Genomic DNA, 25,251 nt, shown 5'->3' with positions numbered 1-25,251 from the left:
CTTTTTCGAACATGGCAGCTTGTCACTCTCCTGCAGCCACAGTCAGTGAAGCTGCAACAGGTACTCACATGTTGATGTGGTCCTTGATGAGGTCACACACCGTCAAATTGTTGCTGACCTTGGCAAAGTACATGGCTGTGTTTTTGTGTTTGGACAGGATGTTGCAGTCCGCTCCATACTCCAGCAGGAGGCGCACAACATCAGCATTCCCTCTCTTGCATGCCTGGAATAACGGAGAGTGCAATTACACATGTACCAACACACAGGATCTGACGTCATGTGCCTTGAAACAGGTTTGGATGTTAAAAAAAAAAAAAAAAAGGTTTGCACATGAGTTTTAGGCTGAACCTCTGATCAACAACATTTCATTGAATTAGACTCATTATAAATAGATACACTACTCACAAAAAGTTAGGGATATTTGGCTTTTGGTGAAATTTATGTAAAATATAAAAAGTTCACGCTATAGTGATATTATATCATGAAAGTAGGGCATTTAAGTAGAAGCATACACTGGTGATTTCCTCATCTCAAACAATTTCTTGAAACAAAAGCCAACAACAGTGGTGGATATACCACAACAAAAAATGTCAGTGTCAATAACTTGTCATGTGTCCTTGAGCATCAATTACAGCTTGACAACGACGTCTCATGCTGTTCACAAGTCGACTTATTGTCTGCTGAGGCATGGCATCCCACTGTTCTTGAAGGGCGGCCCTCAGGACATTGAGGTTCTGGGGTACAGAGCTCCGAGCCTCTACACAGCGACTCAGCTGATCCCATAGGTTTTCTATGGGATTCAGGTCTGAGAAAGTGCAGGCCACTCCATTTGAGGTACCCCAGTCTCCAGCAGCCGTTCCCTAATGATACGACCTCGATGAGCTGGAGCATCAAACACCTGATGTGAATTTTGCCGTTAAACTCCTTGTTAGAGAACAGCAACCTGTGCAAAAAGTACTGAAACACTGAACAGTTGGACATGTGCATTCAAATATTTACAGAAGGTCACATTAAGTTCACCTGTAAAGGTTATAATGCATTTTAGGTTCATCCTGAAATTTCACCGAAAGCCGAATATCCCTAACTTTTTGTGAGTAGTGTATGTCAAGGGTCTAACAACAGTGTGTTCTGCCATATACAATTACTGGAAACTTAGATACATGAATAATCTCTAAAAAGGAAACATACATTTTGGAACACTGCAGAAAAACAGCAAACAAGCTCAAACATTTATTTTCCTGACATTTCCCTCACAGAAGCATTGTCATGGCACTGTGGCTCTAACTCTTTCTCTCTTAACCATTCTATCTCACTCACTATAAATCACTCTGGACAAGAGTGTCTACCAACACCAAAAAAGTAAATGTGCTTTGTTATCACTGCTGTTTTTTTTTTTTCATCTTTTTCTTACCGAGCTTATTCTTACCTTCATTAGTGCTGTCTCCCCACCTAACGTCTGCGCATTGACATAAGATCCCGCCTCCAGTAGGATAGCAACAGTTGTCAAAAAATTCTGATAGAGGATGAAAACAAAAAAGAAATTGTAAGAGCAAAATAGAGGTGGTGAATGTGTGCATTTGAGTCTGTGGGGTTAGATAGATGTAATCCCAACTTCATAGCAACGCACCTGCATGCAATTTGATGGTTCGTTTTAGACTTAAATCTTGTTTATTTTGAACCACCATGTTGCACATTAAATGAAATGCACAGTTAATGATTGAAAACTAAAATCACATGGATTATGTAATAACTGCAGTCCCACCTTATGGTCTAAAATTACAAGCTAAACAATTCTGTTACAAAGTGTAGTGTGAGTTCTCATAAGATTTACCCTTTTACCAGTCACTGCCTGCTGACACTGAAAGTCCAAGCTGTTTCCCAGGGGAGGAAAGTAACTGTCAATCATCACAGTTTATACCAAAACCGCCCAATTTCATTATTACGTGACCTCTTGGTTTTCATCATGGGGCGTCCAAAATTAAACGGGCGGAAGCCTCATCCACAATGTTCTTTACCTTTTCAGCAGCATGCATCAAGGCTGTGGTGCCATTCTTCTGTCGTCCATTCACCCTCACTCCCTTCTTTATCAGCAGCCTCAGGATGTCGTCCTGCCCCCCCGCTGCTGCTAACATGCTCAGCGACATACCGCTGGAGTCCTGTGGACGGAAAGATAAATACAGAACTCCCGTGTTACAGATGAAGTGAGTAAAAATAGACAGCTTGTCACTGGACTGTCGTAGCTTGCCGACTCGTTTGTGTTGCAGTAAGGGTGACTGGGAGGCACAGCAGGGAGTATTTGGCAGCATTCAATCAGAATTTGAATGTTGATTTTGGTTGGTTCTCATGTTTGAATTCACAACCCCTCTTGCCTATTAAATGCACATGCATCGCCCCTCAACATGCTGCACTATCAGCTGTGTCTGTGATCATGATCTGATAGTTTTAAACCAGTGACATCCAACCAGTGTCAAACAGAGTGAGCACAGTCCCTTCATAATCTGTTTAACAAGTCAACAAGATCAAAAGAGGCTTTGCAGACTCTTGTGTTAGCCATCTTGAATCAAAATGCTTTTCTGTTACCAGAAGGCCCAGCAGTGACTCTCACCCATCATCACTTCACCATGTGGTATAACACTGGACATATTGGCTGCAGTGTTGGGCATCAAGGTTGAGCTTTTAATCAGCTGTTCCCTCCACTGCGCTGCACCAGAAAACAGATTGTGTAATTCTCCCAAGGGTGTTGTGGGTGAGGCTGATTTTGGTTTTGGTCATGCAGAAAACTCAATTCAGTTGCTTACTTACAACTATAAGGGGAAATACAGTGAGGAACATAACTAATGTGCTAGTCTGTATCTGCAGCATGGCTAGTGGATGGTTATAAATCTTGGGCCTAATGTCAAGACTTGGCTGCAGATGTGCTGCCCAGCTGAGAGCACACAGAGCAGACTGGCCCAGGCAGTGTCAGAGGACACACAGCCACTAAGGCAGTTCTTACAAACCTTTGTGAGCTGGGCATGAATTACACTAAAATGTTAATAAGCTGCTCATGGACATTAAAGCTTATAAGTACAGCTCGGCTGACATTAATTTGTCAGGGTCAATAGCAATACCAATTAACAGTATAACCAAGGACACAGAGAAACAATATTTAGGACTGATATTCATTTGTGGTAAATTTGAAAACTGCAGTGTCAGAATTTATAGTATTAGAAACAACAACACAAACCATACTATGGATTAACAAATGTTTAATTAACATTAGCAAAACAACTGCAAAGAAAATTACAAGAAAATTACCAGTGACTCAAAAGAAGATTTTACACACCTGTTTTATGAAACACCAAACAAAGAAAAAATGCAACTTAAGCGCTGCATAGGTCAGTCTATTGAAAGTGACGTATTGTAAAAGCTGTACACATTAAGTGAGAGAAGTTTCTGATTATTCTAAATAGAAGTGCTATTACAGCAGTGCTACCCTTGGTCCTGGAGAGAGGTTAAGAATTATCTTTCTGTACTCTTTTGCCTAGGTGAACTGTGTATACTGATAGCAGCTATAGTGTGGTATTCCAAATTTTCATAATTTGTGAAAATTCAGATGTGCAACTTTTATCCACTACAACTACAATTTTTTTGATTGAGTTGAAGGGCTGTTGACTGATATCCATGACTAAACAATTACTTTGCCTTGGTGCTGTGATTTCTGGTTTTCAAAACTCACACTGGCAAATACTCTCTGGCCTCTTTTATTAGTCTGATATTTTTTAAAGGCAACTGAGCTCTGACCTGAAGTTCTGTTTTACCTAAGAAACGTAGGACGAGGGCCAAGAGAAGTCATAATCCACTGACACTTAAAATGCCAAAGTGTTACTGTAGGTAAGACTGACAAAGATAACTAAGATAAGACAGCCACTGGGCTACAGCATTGTCAATATGCAGATGTGAATGTTATCAACTTTATAAGGGAGTTGCTCAAAAAAAAAAAAAAAAAAAAAAAAAAAAACACGTCCAGTAGGATGCCAGATTAGCTGTGGACAGACACACAGACAGAAAAAATACTGTTTTCCCTTCCATTATAACACTTTTGCGCAATGCCCAAGTTGACTGTACAGGAAATATGGGGGGAAAAAAATCAATATGCAGTATGCAAGGTAAAAATCTCCCAAACCAAAACATTTTGCCTGTCAGTCTGTGGATATAGGATATAGGCGGACCCTCTCATGAACACGACTGAGTCTAATGTGAAGTTGCATTTTTCAAGAAGAAAAGGTTTGCTACGCGTCCATTATGATAACAATCTAGTAGATCAGCCTTCTCTAATGTTCCAGAAAACCAGTCAGGTGCTTTCAGACAGATGAGAGAGAGAGGGAGAGAGAGAGAGAGAGAGAGAGAGAGAGAGAGAGAGAGCAGTTGAGTGAGGTATAGAGTGAATGGTGTGAGGAAGTGAGGGAGCGGCAATAGCGAGAAAAAATATTTTTCAAAGGTTTGAAGCACCACAACCATGAAGTCCTTGATCATACAGTAATAACTGTGCACAAAAGATATCAGGCTGACAGTCAGGAGTACGCAAGATTAGCTGTGGGAATACACACACACACACACACACACACACACACTCACACACACACACACACACACCAGACCAAACAGCTGATCACAAACATACACATCTACAGTGTTTGAGATGTCCATCTCAAAAAAGCTTTAAAAGTTTAAGCCAAGAAGCATTTTATTGTCCAAGCAGAAGTTATAGGTTCCATACAATATGAGAAGCTTTAACTGAAGGCAAGATGATTACAACAGGAGGAAGTGCAACACACAGTGTGCTTATACAAGAGCAATGAAATAAGCTGTATACTATACAGGAAACAAAATTTGTAATTTGCAACACCCAATGGCATGATATCATCTGAATGATCATACATCATTTGTAAACCTTGAACTGACTAATTTTCCTAGCACAATTGCTTCAGGAACATGATCCCACCTACTGTACATACAGTAACACAGAAATAAGGGAGAGGTTCACTTGTGAGACCATCAGAACTAGGCTACATTAGGAAATGCTATAGGCCTTGCTTGTGCTGTTTGACTGTGACACTGATTTGTAACAAACGTCACATCAGGCCAGCAATTGGTGGTACCAAATGTGACACAAAGTGCCCTTTGATAGCCTAAGTGCTGATTTAAGATACTGGGGGTGGGGGCACTACTCTATATCTTAAGTTAACAAAAAACATGGTGAAACAAAGTATACTCCTCAATTCACCATCCACTTTCACCATTCCAGCCAAAGACATATTACTTAGATGCTTTAATCTAAATCCTTCCCTTCTCTTTTTGTTTGTGTAGTGAATTTAATAACTCTTTTACTGTCTGTTCAATTTAACTGTCATCATCATTTAAAAAAAAAAAAAAAAAAAAAAAAAAAAAAAAAAAAAATCAAGGTTTATTTCCCAAGTTGTCTGATAGAGTTGACAACCAATTGACTAAATTCACCAGAAGCTAGCTGGTGGTTGGGCCACTGACTGACTAAATTTAGCCCAAGTTAGCTGGTGGTTAGTGCTTGGTTCCTTGCTTGCAAAAATAAAAAATAAAAAATAAAAAATAAAAACTAAAATAAAATAAAATAAAAATAGCCAACATGGCAAATGGTCAACAAAATAAGGCAGCTTAATTTTGGTAACTATGCTTGACTATGCAATGACACTATGTTGCAGGTGTTACCAACATCCAGATTAAAGTTAAAACAAGGTAAGAAAATGAGGCTTATATTGTGTATTTTCCCCTAAGGAGATTATTACAGAAAATACAATAAATGGCTTCTAAACAGCTGCTGTATAGTGATACAAAAATAAAACCAAACTTTCTGCAGCTTATTACTACACATGAAAAACATTAAAATGGAAAAAATGAATAAAATAAAATCAGTTATCAAGAAGATTATCAAAGAAAAAGCAATTTTCAATGATTCAGTGAGAGGTATACACATGGAGCTCCTAATTATCTAACATCAGCTGAGAACATCTGCCATTACTGCTGCAGGCTATTAGGGGCCATCTACAATGTAGGCTACTGGCTAGAGCGGGAATATAGTACACATAGGCCAGACATTTGGGAACCAAATAAAGCAGTCTACGTACAACTATGATTTTGGAGGGAGTGGCTGCAAAGATATGCTGGTTTGTACTTTTTCCATTTGTGTTTCAATAATCAAAAGGCATAAAAATGCTACACAAACAGTATAGGCAGAATTCCACAAAGATTTTGACACAACTAGATATGTGTCCAATTAGGAAGGAGAGAACAGTAGAAACTCCTCTGGAAATGTACAGCCATTAGGGTCACTTTTTTAAGTGGGGGGCTCAAAACAAACTCTTTCAACCACTGTCCAAAGTAGCAAGAGAGTCCAAAATAGTTAAGCAGCCACTTTAACTTTCCAAAGTGTTTGAGATTCTGAAAGCCTGGTTGAAAACTTGCCACAACGGCTGGGAATGGGTACAAACTTAACCATCCACAATTAACTAGCAATTGTCTAGTTGCAATTCCCACACTGGCAAATAAGGTTTAGGTTTAATACATAATCACAACTCTACATCAAATTCCTTCCTAGTGAGTATTTGTCATGACTTAACAAACTGGCTGTTACACAAACGCAACGGAATCATATCTAACATAAATATCTGCCATTTTTTGAGCCAAACCTACAATTGTCCTTAGCTCCACCCATTTTGTTATGTGTATATTCATGCAAGAGTATACCAATAGTTTGGTCCAATGTACTTGAGTCCTTATTCCTTCAGCACCTTTTTAAATGAGTGACTTAAAAGGCAGAGCAGTCCTTGAAAGACCTTAGGCCAAGGATCCTTTGGCTAAGGTCCAGGTGAGACCAAATTTTGTTCATAGTACACAACATAATTCACATCTGCCAAATTTAAAAGCCCCATACATTTCAAGGTTAACACAACCGCTCTCTCCTCTTTCTGCCCATCACTGAAATGTTTTCTAGCAAGTTCATGAAAAATATTTACAGGGACAGATAAACAGGAGTATCCCACTCCGTGCTTGAATTATTGATCTCCGGATCTTGTCCTCCACTGCGCTTGGGGGTGAGTGCACCGCCTCTTCTTTTCATTGACTGAATTGTATTGTGCACATAGTATTTGACTTCTCTCCATGTCCTGCTCCTTAACGCAGGTTCGGCAGATAAACATGCGTCACATTCCTTTTTGCCTGGCACTTTAACCAGTTTACAAAAGTCTCCGAGTTGGCGCTTCACTGCTGCCTGTTCCTCCTCGCTCCATAACCTCTTGGTTCGCTTTTGAGTCTTTACAGGAGTTGCTTGTTCTCCTGTAGGGGGCATGGGTGTACCTGTCTGTGCCACTGGTGCTCTGTCAGGAACCATGGGTGTGTGGATTGTTGGGACAACCTGCGTAGTTGTAGAGGCCCTGGGTGGGCTTGTGGGGTATGCTGGTGTACCTGAATGATTCAATGGTGTAAATGAAGAAACCATAGGCCGACCTCTGTCGTTTAGTGGTGTGAAAGTGGGGACCATTGGTGTACTTGGAGCATTCAGTGGTGTGAATGTAGGAACCATTGGTGTGCTTGGAGCATTGAGGGGGCTAAAAGTAGGGACCATTGGTGTACCTGTAGTGTTTTGTGGTGTATATGCAGGAGGAAGTGCCATACTTGTAGTGTTCTGTGGTGTATACACAGGAGAAATTGGTGTACTTCTAGTGTTTTGTGTTGTGTACGCTGGGGGCATCGGTGTACTTGTAGGGTCCTGTGGAGTAAACGTGGGAACCACTGAGGTATCAGTGGCATTCAATGGTGTGAAAGTAGACATCATTGGTTGATTTGTATGGGCCATATCTGTACTTGTAGAACCCATGGGCCCATACCCTGAAACCAATGAAGTCATCTCTTGAGCAAATGGTGTAGCTGCAAGACTCATTGCTGTATTTTCTATAAAGTCAGTTGGCTGTGCTGTTGTCATACTACAAACAGTGTCTTTGTTATCAGCCAGCTCTTTCTTTCTTGTTTGGGCTTCTTCTTTTAGACTCTTTGGCTTCAAAACATTGGTGTTCCCATCAGATTTACCCTGGTAATATTTCTTTCTTATTGTCTGCAATGTATTGTGTACATAACTTTTGACGTCTGTCCAAGATCTGCCAAGCAAAGCTGGTTCGGCGGCTATGCAAGCGTTGCATTCCTTTTTACCTGGGACCTTCATAATTTTGATGAATTCACCTAAGTAACGCTTCACTGCAGCCTGTTCCTTCGCACTCCATGCCTTTTTCTTTGTAGCAGTCCTTCGGACTGTTCCTAAGATGGATAATGTACAGAAAGAGAATCAGTGTAGCAGAAAAAAGCAAACGAAGAAGGCAGCAGCATCTCAATATAAAGTGATAACAAAACAAAACTAACTATGAGAGCACCATATATTTGCCATCCAACTAAAAGAACAACACATGAAAGTGAAAGTCTTCAAAATAAAGCAAAAGATACTCACCATCTCCTGTAGTGGTAGGAGGATTTGAACTCAGCGATCGCTCCAACTTAAGGAGTTGCTTGCTCACTTCCTCCAACTGTGATGGGTTTTCCAAGAGTCTATAACAGTCCTGACTGTTCCTTCCCACCAGCTTGGCCACTTGATCCAATTCACTTTCACTGAGGCTCATTAGCTGCCAGCAGCTGGCAATTTGCTCTCTTAATGATGAGGACATAAGGGCCTCTGGATTTTTAACTCCACATTCATTTGCAGCCCTTCTGAAACAGTCCAATCCTCTGATGAAGGATGGCCCTTCAGTCCGTGCAAAGAGGTAAGGATTATCTTTTGACACACCAGCTTGCTCTCGATTCGCAATGAGTAAATCAATTGACACCACCATCCTCTCAGTTAGGAGAACCAGCATGTTCCTGCCACACTGACCTTCTAGTTCCAATCTGGTGAAACTGTCACCCAGGTCTAACTCCAATTTTGTGCTTTTCATTATTTGATCTGCAGATAGCACAAATGTTGTCTTATTCTTTCTGCTGCAGTAAGTTTGCAGAAGCATTCTACCGATATTTCCTACTCGTCCTCTGTTGAAAAGAAACACCTCTGCAAGAGTGGCCTCACTGAGCTTTTTCCATGTTGACAAACTAGGATTTTCTTGTAACTCCTTCTTCGCTTCATCTCCTTCCTTCCTGATAAATTTGTGTAGTCTGATCAAATCCTCTGTCAGAGTCGATTTGTCTAGTTCCACTTTCTTGATATCTTGCTTTTGGGAGGCAGCTATGAGAGCTTTTCGAGAAAAACTGTCATTCCATTTTGTATCAAGAAGCTGTATGAACTTTTTTATTTGGCCCTCAGTTTCACTATCCTCGGTCATGCGACTCTCCCCAAAAGCTATTTCTGCAGCTCGTTTCAAAGAGTAACCAATCTTAGAGACCAGTGAAACTGTTTTAAACTTACTGGAGCTTGGGTCAAAACCACTAACTTTCTTGGCCCCTTCAACAGCCAACTCAAATTTGGATGGTAGACATATTTCATGCAAATATTGCACACTACTGTCAAGCTCATTCACAGCAAGAACAAATCTACCAAGTTCCCTCATTTTTTGTGCAATGTAAGCAAACTGAGACTTGTCATGGTCATGCTTGGCAGATAGTGCATTGCCATATTTGCAAATAAGAGGGTCATTTCTGACATGCCTTGAAATATCATCTTGATGCATGATGTGGATGATTTCTTCACAGCCGCCTGTTAAGAACTCGGACATTGGAAGCAGTCGAGAGGCAGCACTGTGTACTCTGCCTTTTCTTGTTTTTTCAGAGGATTTTTGATCTCCTTTTCTTGCCTTACATGACCGCTCATGTCTCCATAAATCAGTTTTGCGGTAAAAAGCGAAGCAGTGCTGGCAGGGCAGGTAGTCACGAACAGATAGGCTAGGATTTTTTACCTGTTTCTTTGTCACAATCTCCCCCTCTCCACTTTTGAGAACTTGGCAGTTGTGTTCATAATCTCCTTTATTGCGGATTTGATCAAGCAAGGTCTGTCTGATTTTTGAGCCTTTAGGAAAGTGTACTGCATGGGCAACATCTGTTTCATCTGCATGTTTCCTTTCCAAATGCTTTGTAAGCTGGGTGAAAGCCATTTTACAGTATAAGCAGAAGTGCCTTTTGCATGACTCTTGCTTGTCATCATCCACTTTACTGGCTGTTGTAACAAGCACTTTCTTAGTGGTCCTTGAGCTTGAGCGTGTCGGTTGTTTCCTCTCCTCAACTTTCTTGTGGCGGCCTGACTGTGTTTTTGCAAGCTCCTCTGAGCCCACCTCTGATTGGTTACTTGTAGTGTCTTTATCAGACAGGACATGATCTGTGCCATTTGAATGACCTCCCTCCATGTCCTCAGCCTCATCACTTGAGTCATTCCCTTCCTCAATGGAGCTCGGTTCATTGTCCATTTGCTTCTGTTCCACATCTAACCCCCTATCTTCACTTAGTGGGCTCTTCTCTTCTCCTGTCACTATTATTTCTGCATTGGTGCTTGGACTTTCATCTTTCATCTGCAAACTTTGTCTTTCACTTAATGAACCAGCCTTTGTGCCTTCTGGTATTTCACCTTCCTCTTCGAATCTTTCGTGCTTTAGACCGAAATTAGTTGAAGAGCTAGCAGTATTTCTGCACTCGTTATTGTTCCTCCCTCTTTTTGGAATATTTTCATTCTCCCTCAGTGTCATGTGCTCAGTGTTTGTACTGGCAAAAACTTTTGGCATTTTCTCGTCATCTCTTGGGCCATCCAAATCTTGCAAGATTTGGATATTCTCTTGTACTCTATGAGTACTCTCCTCATCTCTTGAACTGTCAAGGTTGAGAGTCAATCTAAGAGCATCACTCGAACTTCTCTCCTCAATCAAGCTCTTCTCTCCTTCAAACGATCTCTTGTCGTCAATAGCACACGCCTGCAAGAGAACAAGTATATGTAAGACTCACAACCAAATCTGACTCCATGAATAATTTGATTGTGTAAATTTAAAAAGACAAACTTGGAAGAAAAAAGAAAATACAGCAAAAACTAACATTTGGTTGGAAATTTTGGTCAAGTTTGACTCTCCAGCATGGTGAATAAAAAACTATATATTTTGTGTTGCGCTTTGAAAAAACATCTCTGCTTCACTGAAGTGCTATCTAAAGCATCAACACCTTGGCAAAGCCCCACCAAAATCCAAGCTCATTCAAACGGAACTCAATGTGATGGCCACACAACGGTTTGGCCCGACATCGGTGGAAAACAAACCTCCTGAGACCTCTTAAATTTCCAGTACAAAAACCACATGTGACCCATTCAAGAAATAGTTAATGGCTTTATTGGATCAAGCAGCGACTACAACGTTTTGACATTGTAAATGTCTGACCAAGAATATTTAGTCATGGAATGTTGGATGAAATGCTGCATGGAAAGTACAGAGCAGAATATGCATAGAAGGCTAGACCTACTTTCATGACTTTCCTATCAATACAGATAATTGCACTTTTGATATCGTCATATACAAAAGATGCTGGATTAGAGCAAGGGTGTTTTCACAGTCAAAACTATAAAACTTGTAATTTTAACACAAAATCTCTTTAATCTGGTTGAATCCTACTGACGTCCAAGACCATGCCAGGTACAGAATCAAAACAAGAAAAGTCTATAAATGATCAGCAATTTACATAAATACAATAAACTTCTCGATTAGACGTCAGCTATGCTTTCAAATTCTTACTGTTAAGATTAAGTGAAAGAGAAAAAAATAAATAAAAATACATAAATCCTACAGACATATGCTATCAACACGCTATCAACACACGCCAACAGGCTGCTCAAGTTCTTTCATGATGAGGATGATGATACAACACATGTTCTGAAAGCATATATGTACCTGCATCAAAAGGATTCATCTTGGTCCATGTACTTCATGTGTTCATTGACGTCTTGCACTTGCTTGTTCACTGCAAGAAAAGACCACACCACAGTATCTAACATACACACTTCCATCTCAAACAAATGATGTATAACATTAGGCCCAAGTCAAATCAATGTACAGTTTATATCTAAATATATATATATTTATGTATAATTAAACTTTACAGCTTTAAGAGAGTCTTTGAAAAATGATGAAATTATGACAACTGTGTAAATTATATTTTTTATTAATAGCTACTGTTTTTTCATAAAACATGCTACAGAAATTAACTTTTTAAACCTATAGTTTACAACACAAGTACTTCTAACACATACTCTAGAATCACGCAATGGCTGTACTACAAAAATTCTATAAATATTAATATATTATACAAAATATTTGAAGCCACACTCTTACCTTAGTTTGATGCAAAAGCAACGCTGTTTTGGAGTCCTGAAAAATGTCTTGAGGCTCTGAATCATTAGTGGGCATAAAGCAATAAAGTCTGAAGTGTTTCTTGAGATGATAGATTCCTTGGTGCTTGGTTTTGATATCTTCTTCTTTGTCCTTATTGGAGCGTATTAAACCTAACTATTTAAGTTAATTATATTTTTAATCTGTAATTGTCGCTGAGTCAGTCTTGTTACATTATATAGCCCAGATAACCTACTTCCTAATGACATAACTCATCATTTCCAACCCTGTTGTCATTTATAAGTACCTCACAAGTCATAAGGGTTCTCTAAGAAATTGCAGAGTGGTGCAACTGTTTCCATCTGTGATGGCTGAAAATGTAATCACAACAGATACCAGACTGATATTTTCATCAAGTTTTCTTAAAGCAGGATCTTTAAACTTTAAACTTCAGTTTCAAGCTGTTTCAAGCTGTTAGCTTACTCTTTTCAAGAGTAAGCTAACTCAGTGATAACAGTAACGTCAGTGATAACAGATAACGTCAGTGATAACAGTAAAAATACATCCCCATTGGTGAGGGAGAGAAAAAAAACCCACTTCGCTCAGCCCTGTGCATTTCATGATTATGCTGATCTGATGCTTAGGAATCCCAAAAAATTTAAGAGTACCAAAGTGCATGCGTTTTAAGTGCAGTGGCCTTGGCCGAGCAAGTATTCAACCTTATTAGTGCAAATTTCGACCAACACAGCAGCGCACGTTATTCTGGCCATCCACAAAATGCATATTTTTCACACCATAACTGCACAATCACTCTCACACCCACACATACATGCTAGGGGCAACCAAGGTGCAAGCTTTTGTCTTGGATTTGAAATCTCCTAAAATACTGTGATGATCAAATGATCATAAATGATCAGCTTTTCCATGTTTGATAGAAAAAATTAAACAAAACACAGGCTACTCTGCCATTAAAAAATACTAAATAAATACATGTGGTTGGTGTGGGGTATGTTCAAAAGAAAATGTACAAACTTATGACTCACCTCTTGGTCCAGATTGTAGTCCTCTTTGGAATTGAGTGCAAGTTTTACAGACATGTAATCTCCACTCTTGACTGCATCCCGTAACTCACCTGAGGGTTTAAAAGGCACAACCAAAGGAAGGCTGTTATCACTGCATGAATACAAACTTTTAGTCAAATGATTTCTCAAACAAGACTTTTTCATTATGTCAAAATGTCTCAAATTTTGGTGTGTTCATTATCGCTACTTCAGGTGCACATTCCAGCATTCTTTTAGATCTCAGTATTTACTTGACAGTGTGGAGAAAGTGGTAAATTTGACATATTTTTGTTGGTTCACCTCTTGGGTATTTTCAGTTTCCTCATCTCACAGCTATTACTTCATAATTTGCAAGCTCCCTTGTGTAGAACACAGAACCCTTCCTGCTCAGTCCCTCTAAGCTGCTCTGGACAACAGTGTCATTAACAGGGGAAAAGCAGCTGAAAAACATGGAAACACTCACTAGGTGATAATGGTGGACCTGAGAGGATCTCATCCTCTCCATTCAGATGTTTCTGGAAGTCCTCCAATGTCATCCAGTCCAGGTTGAGGTCCATTCCTAGACTCAAAGTGGCTTGGCCCTTCTCTGTGGGACAAATGATGCAGAAAGACACTTCATTAGTTAGCTGGCTGAAGCTTTTCACAATAATTTTTTTCTCCAAAACTCTTGGCTCCTCCTACTCCTTCTATATACTTTAAACTAAAAATAACAAGTAAAACATTCATCTGTTTGCAAATTTTTTTTCCCAAAAAAATTAATGGCAAAAGGTCAATTGTGACATCTGCTGGCCAAATTGTTACAGGAACTTACAAATTACACAAACACCCCTAGCCCATGATTCCGCTCAACACCCATTTCAACAATATCTGAGTTGTCATTAGTCCAATCATTACTGATCCAATTATTAATTATCATAATAACCATAATTACTAGTCTTGCTATCACTGCTGTTACTACTACTACTACTCCTGCTACTACTATTACTGTTATTGTATTATTGCTATTATCATTATAACTGTTGTTGTAGTAGTCGCATCCACTGTTATCTTTGTCATTACTGCTATTATTGCCATGATTATGATACAGTCAAACTTGCATCATCCTATGTTCTACAATTCTCTCTCTCTCAACCGCCCACCATACAATATACAAAACTGAATTGAACTGAACTGAATTTATATTGAAAACAATTTTCTTAATCTTTGATGTAGGAGCCAGAATACGTCCAGCTTCTTGACTTTCCAAGGTAACATACAGCAGTGTCATTAAAAACCATCCCAGAACTCATTAGACCTGGTTGCTGCATTGTCTGACTGAGCTCAGTTAGTGAAGGTAGAATAATATGTAAGTATCTGTGTGAATTTAAGATCCTATTGTCACTGTAATATGTGCCAACATATTACAGTATTACATCAACTTTTTTGCCACTGTGCTTGTATGTGAAGTTGTGGTGTGTGTAATTGTGTTCTGAAAATCTCAATAACAGTTGTGACTATAGATGATATTAACATAATCAATCGAACCTCTGGACTGTGGACTCAAATGATTCAAGTATTAACCAGTTGTCAGCCAGGCTCTTTTTTAGGTTTCTGCTTGAAAATGACATATCCAAAATGAATAGAGTATATCTCTGCATCTACAAGGTCTATTTGAATAATTTTGGTGTCATAATAAAGGGAACACTTGTGAAATTTGTTCAGATGTGTAAGTATCAGTATTTATGTCACTGGCTTAGAGTAAATCAAGATGGCACACAGCAGAAATGACAGATTTAATTTCCGCCTAAAAAAAAAAAAAAAAAAATCACACTTCGTCAGTGAATATCTCTTTGAAATGTTGCAGATGAAGCTCTAAATCAAAATCAAAGCACAGCACAACATGTTACCATTTTCTCTGCCAAAATTGATGCTTATAAAGTGAAGCAGAGCAAAATTACAGAGGTTTTAGTACAGACTATTTAGGCCAGGGGTCATCAAGTAAAATTCCAAGAGGTCCACTTTGACAAAATGGCCACAGGCCTGGGTCCGGTGAATAAGCATTTGTTTTTTATGCCCTCAGTTGATGTTTTTCCTTGAATATTCCTATTGAATTATTGCATTTGTTGTAATTTTACTGTGCAATACTCATTTGAAACATCAATCACTTCAGCAGTACAGTACTTTATAATCAAAGAAAGTACACTACATTTCAATAAATTTTCAACAATATTTATTGAGACCACATTTAAGATGGATTTCACATTTAAAAGGGATAAAAAGGAGTGCTTCATTTTCACTATCTATTTTCCTCATTTTAGAACATGACATGTTTACTGTTACCAGGAGCGCCGGATTCACTTAAGCAGTTGGGGGGCCAAAAAGTGCTGTGTGCTTATTCACAGAGCCTCTATTCTGTGCACCTCACCCATGCCCCTATACTGCAACACTTACGGTATAAAAAAAAATAAATAGACGCTTGGCTCGTTCCCGTTAACTCAGACACACATGCCCCAAACCCATCACCAAGATTGAGGTGTCTTTAAAGTTAATGCTTTGGACTTGTCGTTTCAATGTATATCATGAATTAGCGCGCAGTGAGGTCCGTGGCTGGGTAGGCAGGATCAGCCAGAGCTTAAATCGCATAGTAGGCTACATGCATATAAAAATATATATGAAGTAGAACTCAATATTAAAACCACTGCAAAGTCAATCAAGTTGCCACTGTCAAAAATGTAGTTATTGACATCGGCGGATTATAGCACGCACACAATTACTGCCAATTAATTATCTGAGAAACATTCACCTGCATTTCTGCAGGATTTACAGCCCAGGGGTCTGTTTCACAAAGCAGGTTCAACAAACTCCGAGTCTTACCCCGAACTCTGAGTTGATCAACTCTGAGATAGGAAACTCTGAGTTTTCGGCTCCAGAACAGCTGATATGAGTTAGTTTGATCAACTCGTAGTAGTTTCACCTGGAGTTAAGCACGTGCCTCACAGCTGTAAAAAGACAGCGTCAATGGAGCCACGATTTGACGAGTCACCATGGCAACGGGGAAGCGTCAGGCTGCGTTTATGCAAGCCCGATGCTTGCAGCGGCAAAGGAGAGGGAGACGGCATGGGAGAACATTGCTGCTCGGGTCAATTCGTAAGTTTAAATGTAGTCCGTTGCAATCACAATAATATTACAGGGGAAAACTGCTTGAATGGTAGCCTATTAATTTATTTCATTTAGGTGTAATCCCGCAGGGGAGAAGCGCACTTGGCAGCAGCTTAAGATGAAATATAAAAACATTGTTCAAACAGGTAAAACATCTATGTGCGGTCTTATAACCATCTCCCGACGAATATTTAATTCTTTGTGCAGTAACACTGGACCTTCATCCACGGGATCGTTGTGGAAAGTGCATGCCTTGTTCATGAGAAAAACCGTCCCGACCAGGTTAGTTTCATGGAGTCTGTTACTGCGGTAACTGACCGAGACCTTAAGTTACCTCCCTCTGTGAAACAGGCTAGAGTTAGGCTACCCCTCTTTCTCTGCTTTGAGTTACATCCCTTTGTGAAGCGGAAAACTCAAGAGTTTCCCTCATTTCAGGGTTAACAGACTCAGAGTTTTCACTAAACCTGCTTTATGAAACGGAACCCCGGAGCACACGGGGAGCTGCGGAGTCCATGCTCGGCCTTGTCATGCAGTAGCGGTCAGTAATCAACTTCGGAAATGCTCGGTAAGCTTTGTGACCATGTGTGTCGAGTCAGAGGTCTGATATGATTGGCTAGCGTCGTGTCAGAGGTCTGATTTGATTGGCTAGCATCACACCATAGTAAACAAGTGATATAATGCACTACCCGAAGCAGCTCATGCAGTTTTCTGCACCGCGAGAGAGCAAGAGAGAAAAAACCTCATTGGTTTTAGCTATGGGGCTTGGGTCCAGACTGGACTCTTTCTGGGTCTGGATGTGGACCGCGGTCGGCCAGTTAAAGACACATGATTGAGGCGGACTCTCCAAAATGGTCATTTTGGCACATTTTGGCACCATCTGTACCATTTGAAGTTTTTGATGTACTGAACTATATATTTCACTTTTATGTCATTATCGGTGATCATCAAATACATTTTTAACAGTTTTAGAGTTTTTTGAGATTTTTCAATTTTTTGAAAAATCAACCAAACCTGTACACATTTTTCAAAGAAAACCATATAAAGCAACTGAAGTTTGAATCAAAATGAAACATATTTATTTATCAACAAAAACAAAAACAAACTGTAAATTATAAAAAATTCACACACAACTATTTACACTGACTGTAAAGTGCACGTAAAAACAATTTACCAACAATAATAAAAACAAACTGTAAACTGTAAATTGTAAAAAATTCACACACAACTATTTACACTGACTGTTAAGTGCACCTGAAAACATCTCCTCCTGAGTCTCTTTTTCCTCTCTACTGGTTGTCGTGCCAGAGCTGGAAACAGTTCTTTTTTGTACTGAGACACAGTGGGACCTGACATTTTCTACAATAGGCAGCCGTCTTCACCTTTGGGAGCCCAGCATCCAAGCACCTCTTGCAGTGTTTTCTAACTCTGTCAGAGTCCTCACTTGCATAGTAGAGGGGCATGCATGTGGTGCGGGTAGAGGCAGGCTGTGGAGTAGCTGCTGAGCTTTCAGCAAACTCCAACATCTCTTTCAGCAGCTGCTCTCTGAAGGTCTTTTGAGTGTGCGGCTTTGTCTGGGTGGGGTTCCGCAACTTCAGCAGCTCCTTGTGTAGCAGGAAGCTGTTCACTACTGCGATGTCCACAAAATGATAAAAAAAAGTTTTATACCATTTCATGGTCTTGTGGAGGACGCTGTAGTAGCCTATCAGTGCATCCGATAGGTCCACACCTCCCATGTTGCGGTTGTAGTCCACTACAGCGTCGGGGACAGGTAAATGCTTCACCTGCCACACACCAGCCTCCTTCACCCGCCTCCTGACTGTCTGTCCAGTGAAGGCCTCATGCACCGACGAGCACATGGTCACTTCCCGTGTATCCATCCATCTCACAAAGAGGAGGTTGCTGCGCCGTATCCAACGCAGATCCCCCCTCTCAGCTTTCTTAGGCAGGTCATTTGCCAGGGTCTGAAGAAAACCTATTCTATTTCTCCTGATGGTTCCACAACAGCCGATGAACTTCTTCGCCAAATCCTGGACTAGGGCAGGGCTTGTGTAAAAATGATCCATATACACAGTGTAGCCTCCACCGAGCAATGGAAAAGGCAACAGGTCCATGACTGCTGTGTAACTCAGACCCTGACCTGTGGTGGACACACTCTTGCCTGTGTAGACAAAAAAGTTCCACGTGTAGGCTGTGGAAGAATCTGCAAGAACAAACAGCTTATAGCCCCACTTTGTGGGCTTGTTCTTCATGTATTGTTTCATGCTTATCCTGGCTTTAGAAGCAACCATGCGCTCGTCGATTGAGAGATTTTGATATGGATGGAAATGGGCTTTGCAGGCCTCCACCAGCTCACTGTAGAGAGGCTTTATTTTGAAGAGACGGTCATATTCCCCAGTGTTCTTCTTTTTTTCATTTTCTTCATCTTCAGCAGGGTTGCTAAGATGAAGTGACCACAGGATTGCCTCAAAACGCCCACGTGATATTTTGTTACCTGGGAAGGAGAAATTGTACGGGAATGTCTTCCTCCATAAGTCAGCTCTATTGTGGACCATCACAAGGCCAGTGAAAATAATCACAGCCAAAAATGTATAGAAGCCCTGCACTGTAAGCACTTCCCACTTGAATTTCTTTCCGGCTTGTTGTCTCTTGGCAGCGTTGGCATTGGTGTTGTTGATTATGGTACGGACAACAGAGGTGGAAAAAAACAGCTGGAAGAGGGCAAGGGGAGACCATGACCTAGTTGTGTCAAATGTAGGGCCAGGGATCCTAGCCGGCATGAATCGCAGAGGGTTGGGTTTTTTGTCCTTCTCCTGTCTGTCATGCCACCTCTCCTCTTCTTCTTCCACTTCCTCTCCTTCTCTCACTGCTGGTGTTGCAGACCCACCTCGACCACGCTTGCTTGCTGTTTTGTATGTGGCTTTTGCTTTTCGCTTTGGCTGCCTCTCTTCAGGTGAGTCCGAATCCGAAGAGTATGAGAGCTCAGGAAGGGGAGCAGAAGCTGGATGAGGAGGGCGTCCTCCCTGCTTCTGAGGGGTGGAAGTAGACAACGGGCCTCTCTGGGATGTTGATGGTTGGGGCTCATAATCGTCATCACTGCCAAACCAAATGCGGAAGAAAAACAAATATATCTATTCAGTGGCCTTGTTTTGAAAGTGCAATACATGTAATTACAAAAGCAATAGATGTGTGATAATAATAATCAACAAACTTGGAAGTAAACAAACATAAAAAACAAACACACATACATTTTATATATATATATATATATATATATATATATATATATATATATATATATATATGTATGTATGTATGTATACACACACACACACACACACATATATATACATACATACATACATACACACACACACACACACACACACACACACACACACACACACACACACACACACGTACATATATATATATATACACAGACACACGCATGCATCTATCTAGCATAAAACAGACATTATACGTATACATTATATACTGGTATATATGATCCTCTCTTTGAGATGTCTCTCTAGTAAATAAAGAATTGCATTGTACCTTTCGAATGTAGGGTAATCACTGTCGCTGACGAAGGTATGCAACAGATCATCTTCTTCAGATGAGGAGTCTGCAGCAAACATTGGGTCCTCCGGATCCTCCTCAAACACTTCCTCCATAGAAAGCTTGGCTGGACGACATCCTGCCATTTTTATCAAAATAAATGCTCAAAATGCTGACAAACTTTCTCACAAATGCACTCACAGATGTGTACCGCCGCTCCTACTGTACGCTCTATGCTGTAGTGCATAACGAAGCAATACGGGGGACTTAGCTTCGGTAGTTACGCTAGCTTATATCTCAGCAGGGGATTGGTCGATTTGGATGATTTACACCTCGTTTTAACCGTCAGAGTCAATAGATTTTAGGGAAAGTATCGAAATTTGTGCCAGACACATGATTGGCTAACTATAAGGGAACAAAGGCCACAGGCGCGAAACGAACTTCGTTGCATTCTTCCGACAGAAAGCTGTCCTGTAACAACACTGAAGTGAGGTTGAAGTTGACATTGGTTGGAAACAAAGGTGGACGGGTAGTATTGGCGGGTAGTATTGGGAGTATATAGTATGTCCATAGTATAGGAATATCCATAGTATACTATAGGAACATAGTATATCCCATAGTTTGGCAACAAGTATAACAGTCCCTATTTTACACAGTCAGAACACTCAAAAGTGGGAGTAGATAATTAACAAGTACACTTGGGGGGGTGATATGTATGCAGCAAATTTCATCGTATAACAATTATACATTATTTGAGATCAACGGCGCAAACTTCCCTTAGACAGTGGGGGGGACACATTTAGTGTGGGTTCAGGGGGTGCTCCCCCTGGAAATTTTGAGCATCTTACATTTAATTTCCTGCATTCTGGTGGATTTTTATGCACCCATTTACCACTTTTATGCATCAGTTTACAAGGAAAATCTTATTTTTATAAATATCTATTATACATTTTATAAATATGTATATCTTTCATAAATATTGGGGGCGACTTGTCCCCCCTGACCCTATCTAAATTTGTGCCCATGTTTGAAATAATAACTATCTTGTAACTATCTATTGCCACATTGCTCCAATTCTCCTCGATCGAAGGCCATCGCCATTTATTCTTAACCCTCTTAACCCTGCAATTAAACTAAATCCGCCTTCATTTATTTTACTTTTTATGATTGTAGAATTGTCAGAATTGTGCAATGACTGAGTGCTTTTGCACACCATCAGAAAAGCTCCGGTTCTCTGCTTTCAGAAAACGTCTGAATTTTTTCGATCGCACCATTGGTTCAGGAGTTACGGTATGAGAAGCTCATATTACAAACATGTGACACACCGGGGACTCTTCTGTGATTGGACGGTAGAAGTGTCAGTAGTCCTACGGAGTTACCGTAATGGCACTGTATATAGGTGCAAAGCTCCGTTTCTCCGACGTTTTTTGAAGTTTCTGTATATCGTAAATGGTCTAGGAAATATCGATATGTAAAGTAGGCATGCCAAATCCTGTCGGCGCCGTCATCATCGGTTTAAGAGACATCTTTGCTGTCTTCCCCGGGCTTCATTAACTTGCAGTCCATCCTGTGGGTTGCAGTGCGTCACTGTAGGCTAACGGGGCTCACTTTTGACGGCACATGGAGCACCTGATTGTCAACACGCAAGTCCCGCCCCCGCCCTACTTCTGATTGGCTAGTAGGCCTATTGTTAGTGTGGTTGAGAACGAAAGCTGCGCTTCTATTGGATCCAGAGAAACGTCTGTTAGATTTTTTTTTTTTTTTTTTTGAGCTCAGCTGATGCCGCGTGCTTCAAGCAAACGTCATCACACCGCCACCAGAGCTGAGATTCCGATTGGGCCAGAGAAATGTCAATTATCAGAGTTATCCAATAATGTTTCTTAATTGTAGCCTTCATGCATATCAAACGTTTGCATGCCTGCAAGTTTGCATGCCCTGTAACAGGGTTTCCCCCAGAAAACTTGGTAAGCCTGGTGGCTTAGCAAGTGGCATATGTTAAATTATTATTGTTATTATTTTAAAAATGTAAATTACTTATCAAACAGACCTAACAATTCAGCTACCAATGAATGAGCAGTAGTATGCGTGTGATAACACAGGTTGCAAAATAAGCCGAAGTGATACCTCTTCTCTGACTAGACAAGCTAAGCCAGTGTGCTGCTTTTAGCCAATGAAAATAGAGCCGAGAGGGAACTCTTTGGTTTGTTACACAATCCAAGTCAGTGCGCTGCTGTAGTCTGGAAATCTTCTTTGCCTTTGCCTGTCATACGTTCATATTCCACACAAAACAGCATTTCATTGAAATTCTGTCAAATTCCGCCACATTCCGCGTTAAAAATAGATTCTGCTTTATTTGGCTAATACCGTGATTCCATCCGTGATTATAGGTCACTACCACTGTTATAAAAAATAGTGGCGCAACTTGGTGGGCGTTATCCTGGTAATTTCTCTGCATGAGAAATACAAGGTGCGATGTGTGAGCGTGTGAATGGGTTGAAATGCGTGTTTCTCACACCCAATGCGTGAGACTTGAGAGCCCTGTAATTATTGTTAATATTTTAATGTAGTACAAAACATGCTTACCATACTCGGTCTTGTAGAGCCATCTGCTAAATTTAGGGTCAGCTAACCATTTTGAATTAAATCCGCTAGTTCGATGTTTACCATTGTGGCTCGCAGAGAGCTGCCCTGATGATGTGCTAACATCTGTGCTAACTCGCACTGGCTCTGCCTCATCATCAAGCTGCGGCTCGGTCGGCTCGCCGGGGATGCACTCCCCTCGGCCTGGGGGTGAACGAGCGGGCTCATCGTCTCCTCCAGTGCGCCTCTGACTTCGGAAAAAGAAAGCCTCTAATGTTTTTTTACCCTTTCTCCGTGGCATGTCGCGTAAAAGTTGTTAGCATGTAGACAGGTAGAGACAGGCAGTGGTTTTGGGGGTTCAGGTGATGGAAAATACACCTGACCTCTCACCCCTTATGTGTTCACGTATTGACCATAAGATGTCACCATTCACTTTTAACCATATCACCAGATGCGGTTAAAAGCTCTATATACCATCTTTGGTATCACTGTCTCTGGTGCATAAAAAAACCCTATTTAAAATAAATAAACAAGCGACGCTTAGCCTGGCGGGGGGGCAAGAAAAGCCTGGCAGCCCGCCAGGCCTATAAAGCACTGGGGGAAACCCTGCTGTCATATGCTTGGTGTTTGAGTTGTCTTTGGTGTGTGTAAAAATGACTTATATGTGCTTGTAGCGGAGTTTCTCCTGTTTAATTTGTTGTACAGTATGACTGTATTTCTGCATAATTAGGGCAGTGTTTTAGGAACTCAATGTTCGGGTACCCCAAAATCCCCTAATTGGGGGAGTTTGTGAGGTTAAACACCATCAGTCCAACTTTACAGTATACCTGACTTGTCGGTGCCCTCTAGTGGGTCTTGGGTATCTGGATTGTCATCGCAGGCCATGAAGAGTCTAGGCTCGCTGTCTTCCCTCCTCTTCCTTCTGTCATCGGTGGGGGTTCTCCTCTCCCAGCTGGACCGCTGCGCCTCCTCCGGCCTGTCCCTCCGCTCCCGGGAATCCTCTCCAAACCTCGATTTTGGAGTAAATTCCTCTGCCTCCCTCTCATCATTGTCGAGGCTGAAGCCATAACTCTGGCCAGGTTTAGAGGCTAGAGAAGCAGAGAAGTGGCCTGTCAGTGTGAAAAAGTGATAGGTGGCAGTATAGGTACATACTTGACACCAGTAAAAATGTGTATACCTATTGGGATAAAGTAATACTGGCTCTACTGTGGTTGCGCATTAACGTGCATGGTAAGCCTATTGTCTCCCAACACATTTAATTTCATGACTTTAGAATGAAAAAGAAAGTTGGCGGGATATTTGTTGTAAACACTTTAATAACCATAATGCCTCACACTACACAACTCTGTGAAGTCCAACCATTTCTGCCCTCTGCCCTGCTGAAGGCCTACCGATAAATGGTGACACCTTCTGGCTCTGCTAGAAGGTACAAGATGCATGTTTGCCCGAAAACACCTCTTGGGATTCGTGTGACACTTATAGCATCAAATATTTCTTCAGCGTTTCCCGTCACTTTAAAACTACATGGAACTGAGCCGCTCCACCAGTCAGTGTTACTTGTCACAAAACAATCAAAAACACAGGAGGCAGGAATGCTTTGGATGCACTAAAGCATGAGCATTTACTGACATTTGTGAGAGGAGAGGTGCTTGCTTGTGTGTAGGCTGTGTGCTTGTCAGTCATACAAGTAGTAGGTAGGACAGGTAAGCCACAAATTTGCAGAGTTTGCCAACTTAAGAGACAAACATAGTGCACTAGCAAGAGGAGATCATCAGTCCCACAAACTGTCAGCAGTGCAACCACATCAACAGTTCTGTAACTAAATTCTGAATATTATCTTGTTACGTTTTTGGTATTTTATTCATCCACCACATGATTAGACACTGATGTAGGCTAACAGAAGTTTGCTGCTTCAACCCCCTCACAATGCAATGAGAGAGATGAGGCAGGTGTGTGCAATTATGAAACAAGACAAAACCGTCATTGTGCTGCATTCTGTTTGGCTACAATGTTCTCATTCTGTCTTCCATTGTAAATCCAGCGAACCCTTTGGCGAAAGTGCCCCTCACTAAAAGCCTGAACTCACTCACAGCCAGTGGCATCTTTGTATTTAAAGTTTAAGGAAATACACTGTTAAAAAAGTTCAATAAATGCATTATGTTTCCAAAGTCAGTATGTAATCGTGTATATACTGTATTGTGTAGCTCCTCCCTTTCCACAACACAATGCATTGTAGGAAAACAGTGTACAGTAAATGCATACTCTGACTGACAGTATTGCTTGTACCTGGGACATTTGTCTAGCTGAGTAGCTATTTCTAGCAGCTGGACTAAAGCTACCATGGCATTCTGGTATAGAAACATAAATTGGTGTTTGAGAGTGGAGACAACTAATTAAAGTTATCTGGGACAGGTGCGAGTCCTGTTGGCCAATCGGCAGTGGGTGCTCAACTTAAAAGGTTACTGAAGATGAAGTTCACCTGTGGGTAGGTGAAAAAGTGGCACACCAAAATTAAGGGCAAGACCAGGCTCAAGATTCCATATCAAATGTTTTAATGCTGACGCGTGACCCGG

General features: G+C 40.8%; 1 protein-coding gene across 4 annotated transcripts in view; it reads right to left on the bottom strand.

Moving 5' to 3' along the window:
* Positions 1-25,251, bottom strand: part of mphosph8 (M-phase phosphoprotein 8) — a 45,986-nt gene that overhangs the window by 8,746 nt on the left and 11,989 nt on the right. The window contains exons 5-10 of one of the 4 annotated variants that reach the window (XM_030080106.1): positions 23,506-23,766; positions 13,866-13,988; positions 13,385-13,473; positions 2,016-2,156; positions 1,427-1,513; positions 69-223 (exon numbers count right to left, since the gene is read on the bottom strand). In XM_030080106.1, coding sequence (XP_029935966.1) covers positions 69-223; positions 1,427-1,513; positions 2,016-2,156; positions 13,385-13,473; positions 13,866-13,988; positions 23,506-23,766 — 856 coding nt within the window. Of the gene's footprint in view, positions 1-68; positions 224-1,426; positions 1,514-2,015; positions 2,157-4,708; positions 8,323-8,509; positions 10,944-11,903; positions 12,102-13,384; positions 13,474-13,865; positions 13,989-17,688; positions 19,634-20,095; positions 20,238-23,505; positions 23,767-25,251 lie in introns of those variants that run through there. The other 3 variants (XM_030080102.1, XM_030080103.1, XM_030080105.1) reach the window with 3 other exon arrangements.

Source organism: Myripristis murdjan, chromosome 21 (assembly GCF_902150065.1).
Source record: "Myripristis murdjan chromosome 21, fMyrMur1.1, whole genome shotgun sequence".
Lineage (NCBI taxonomy): Eukaryota > Metazoa > Chordata > Actinopteri > Holocentriformes > Holocentridae > Myripristis > Myripristis murdjan.
The sequence above is the reverse complement of the archived record's forward strand: the minus strand, read 5'-3'. Positions and strand labels throughout refer to the sequence as shown.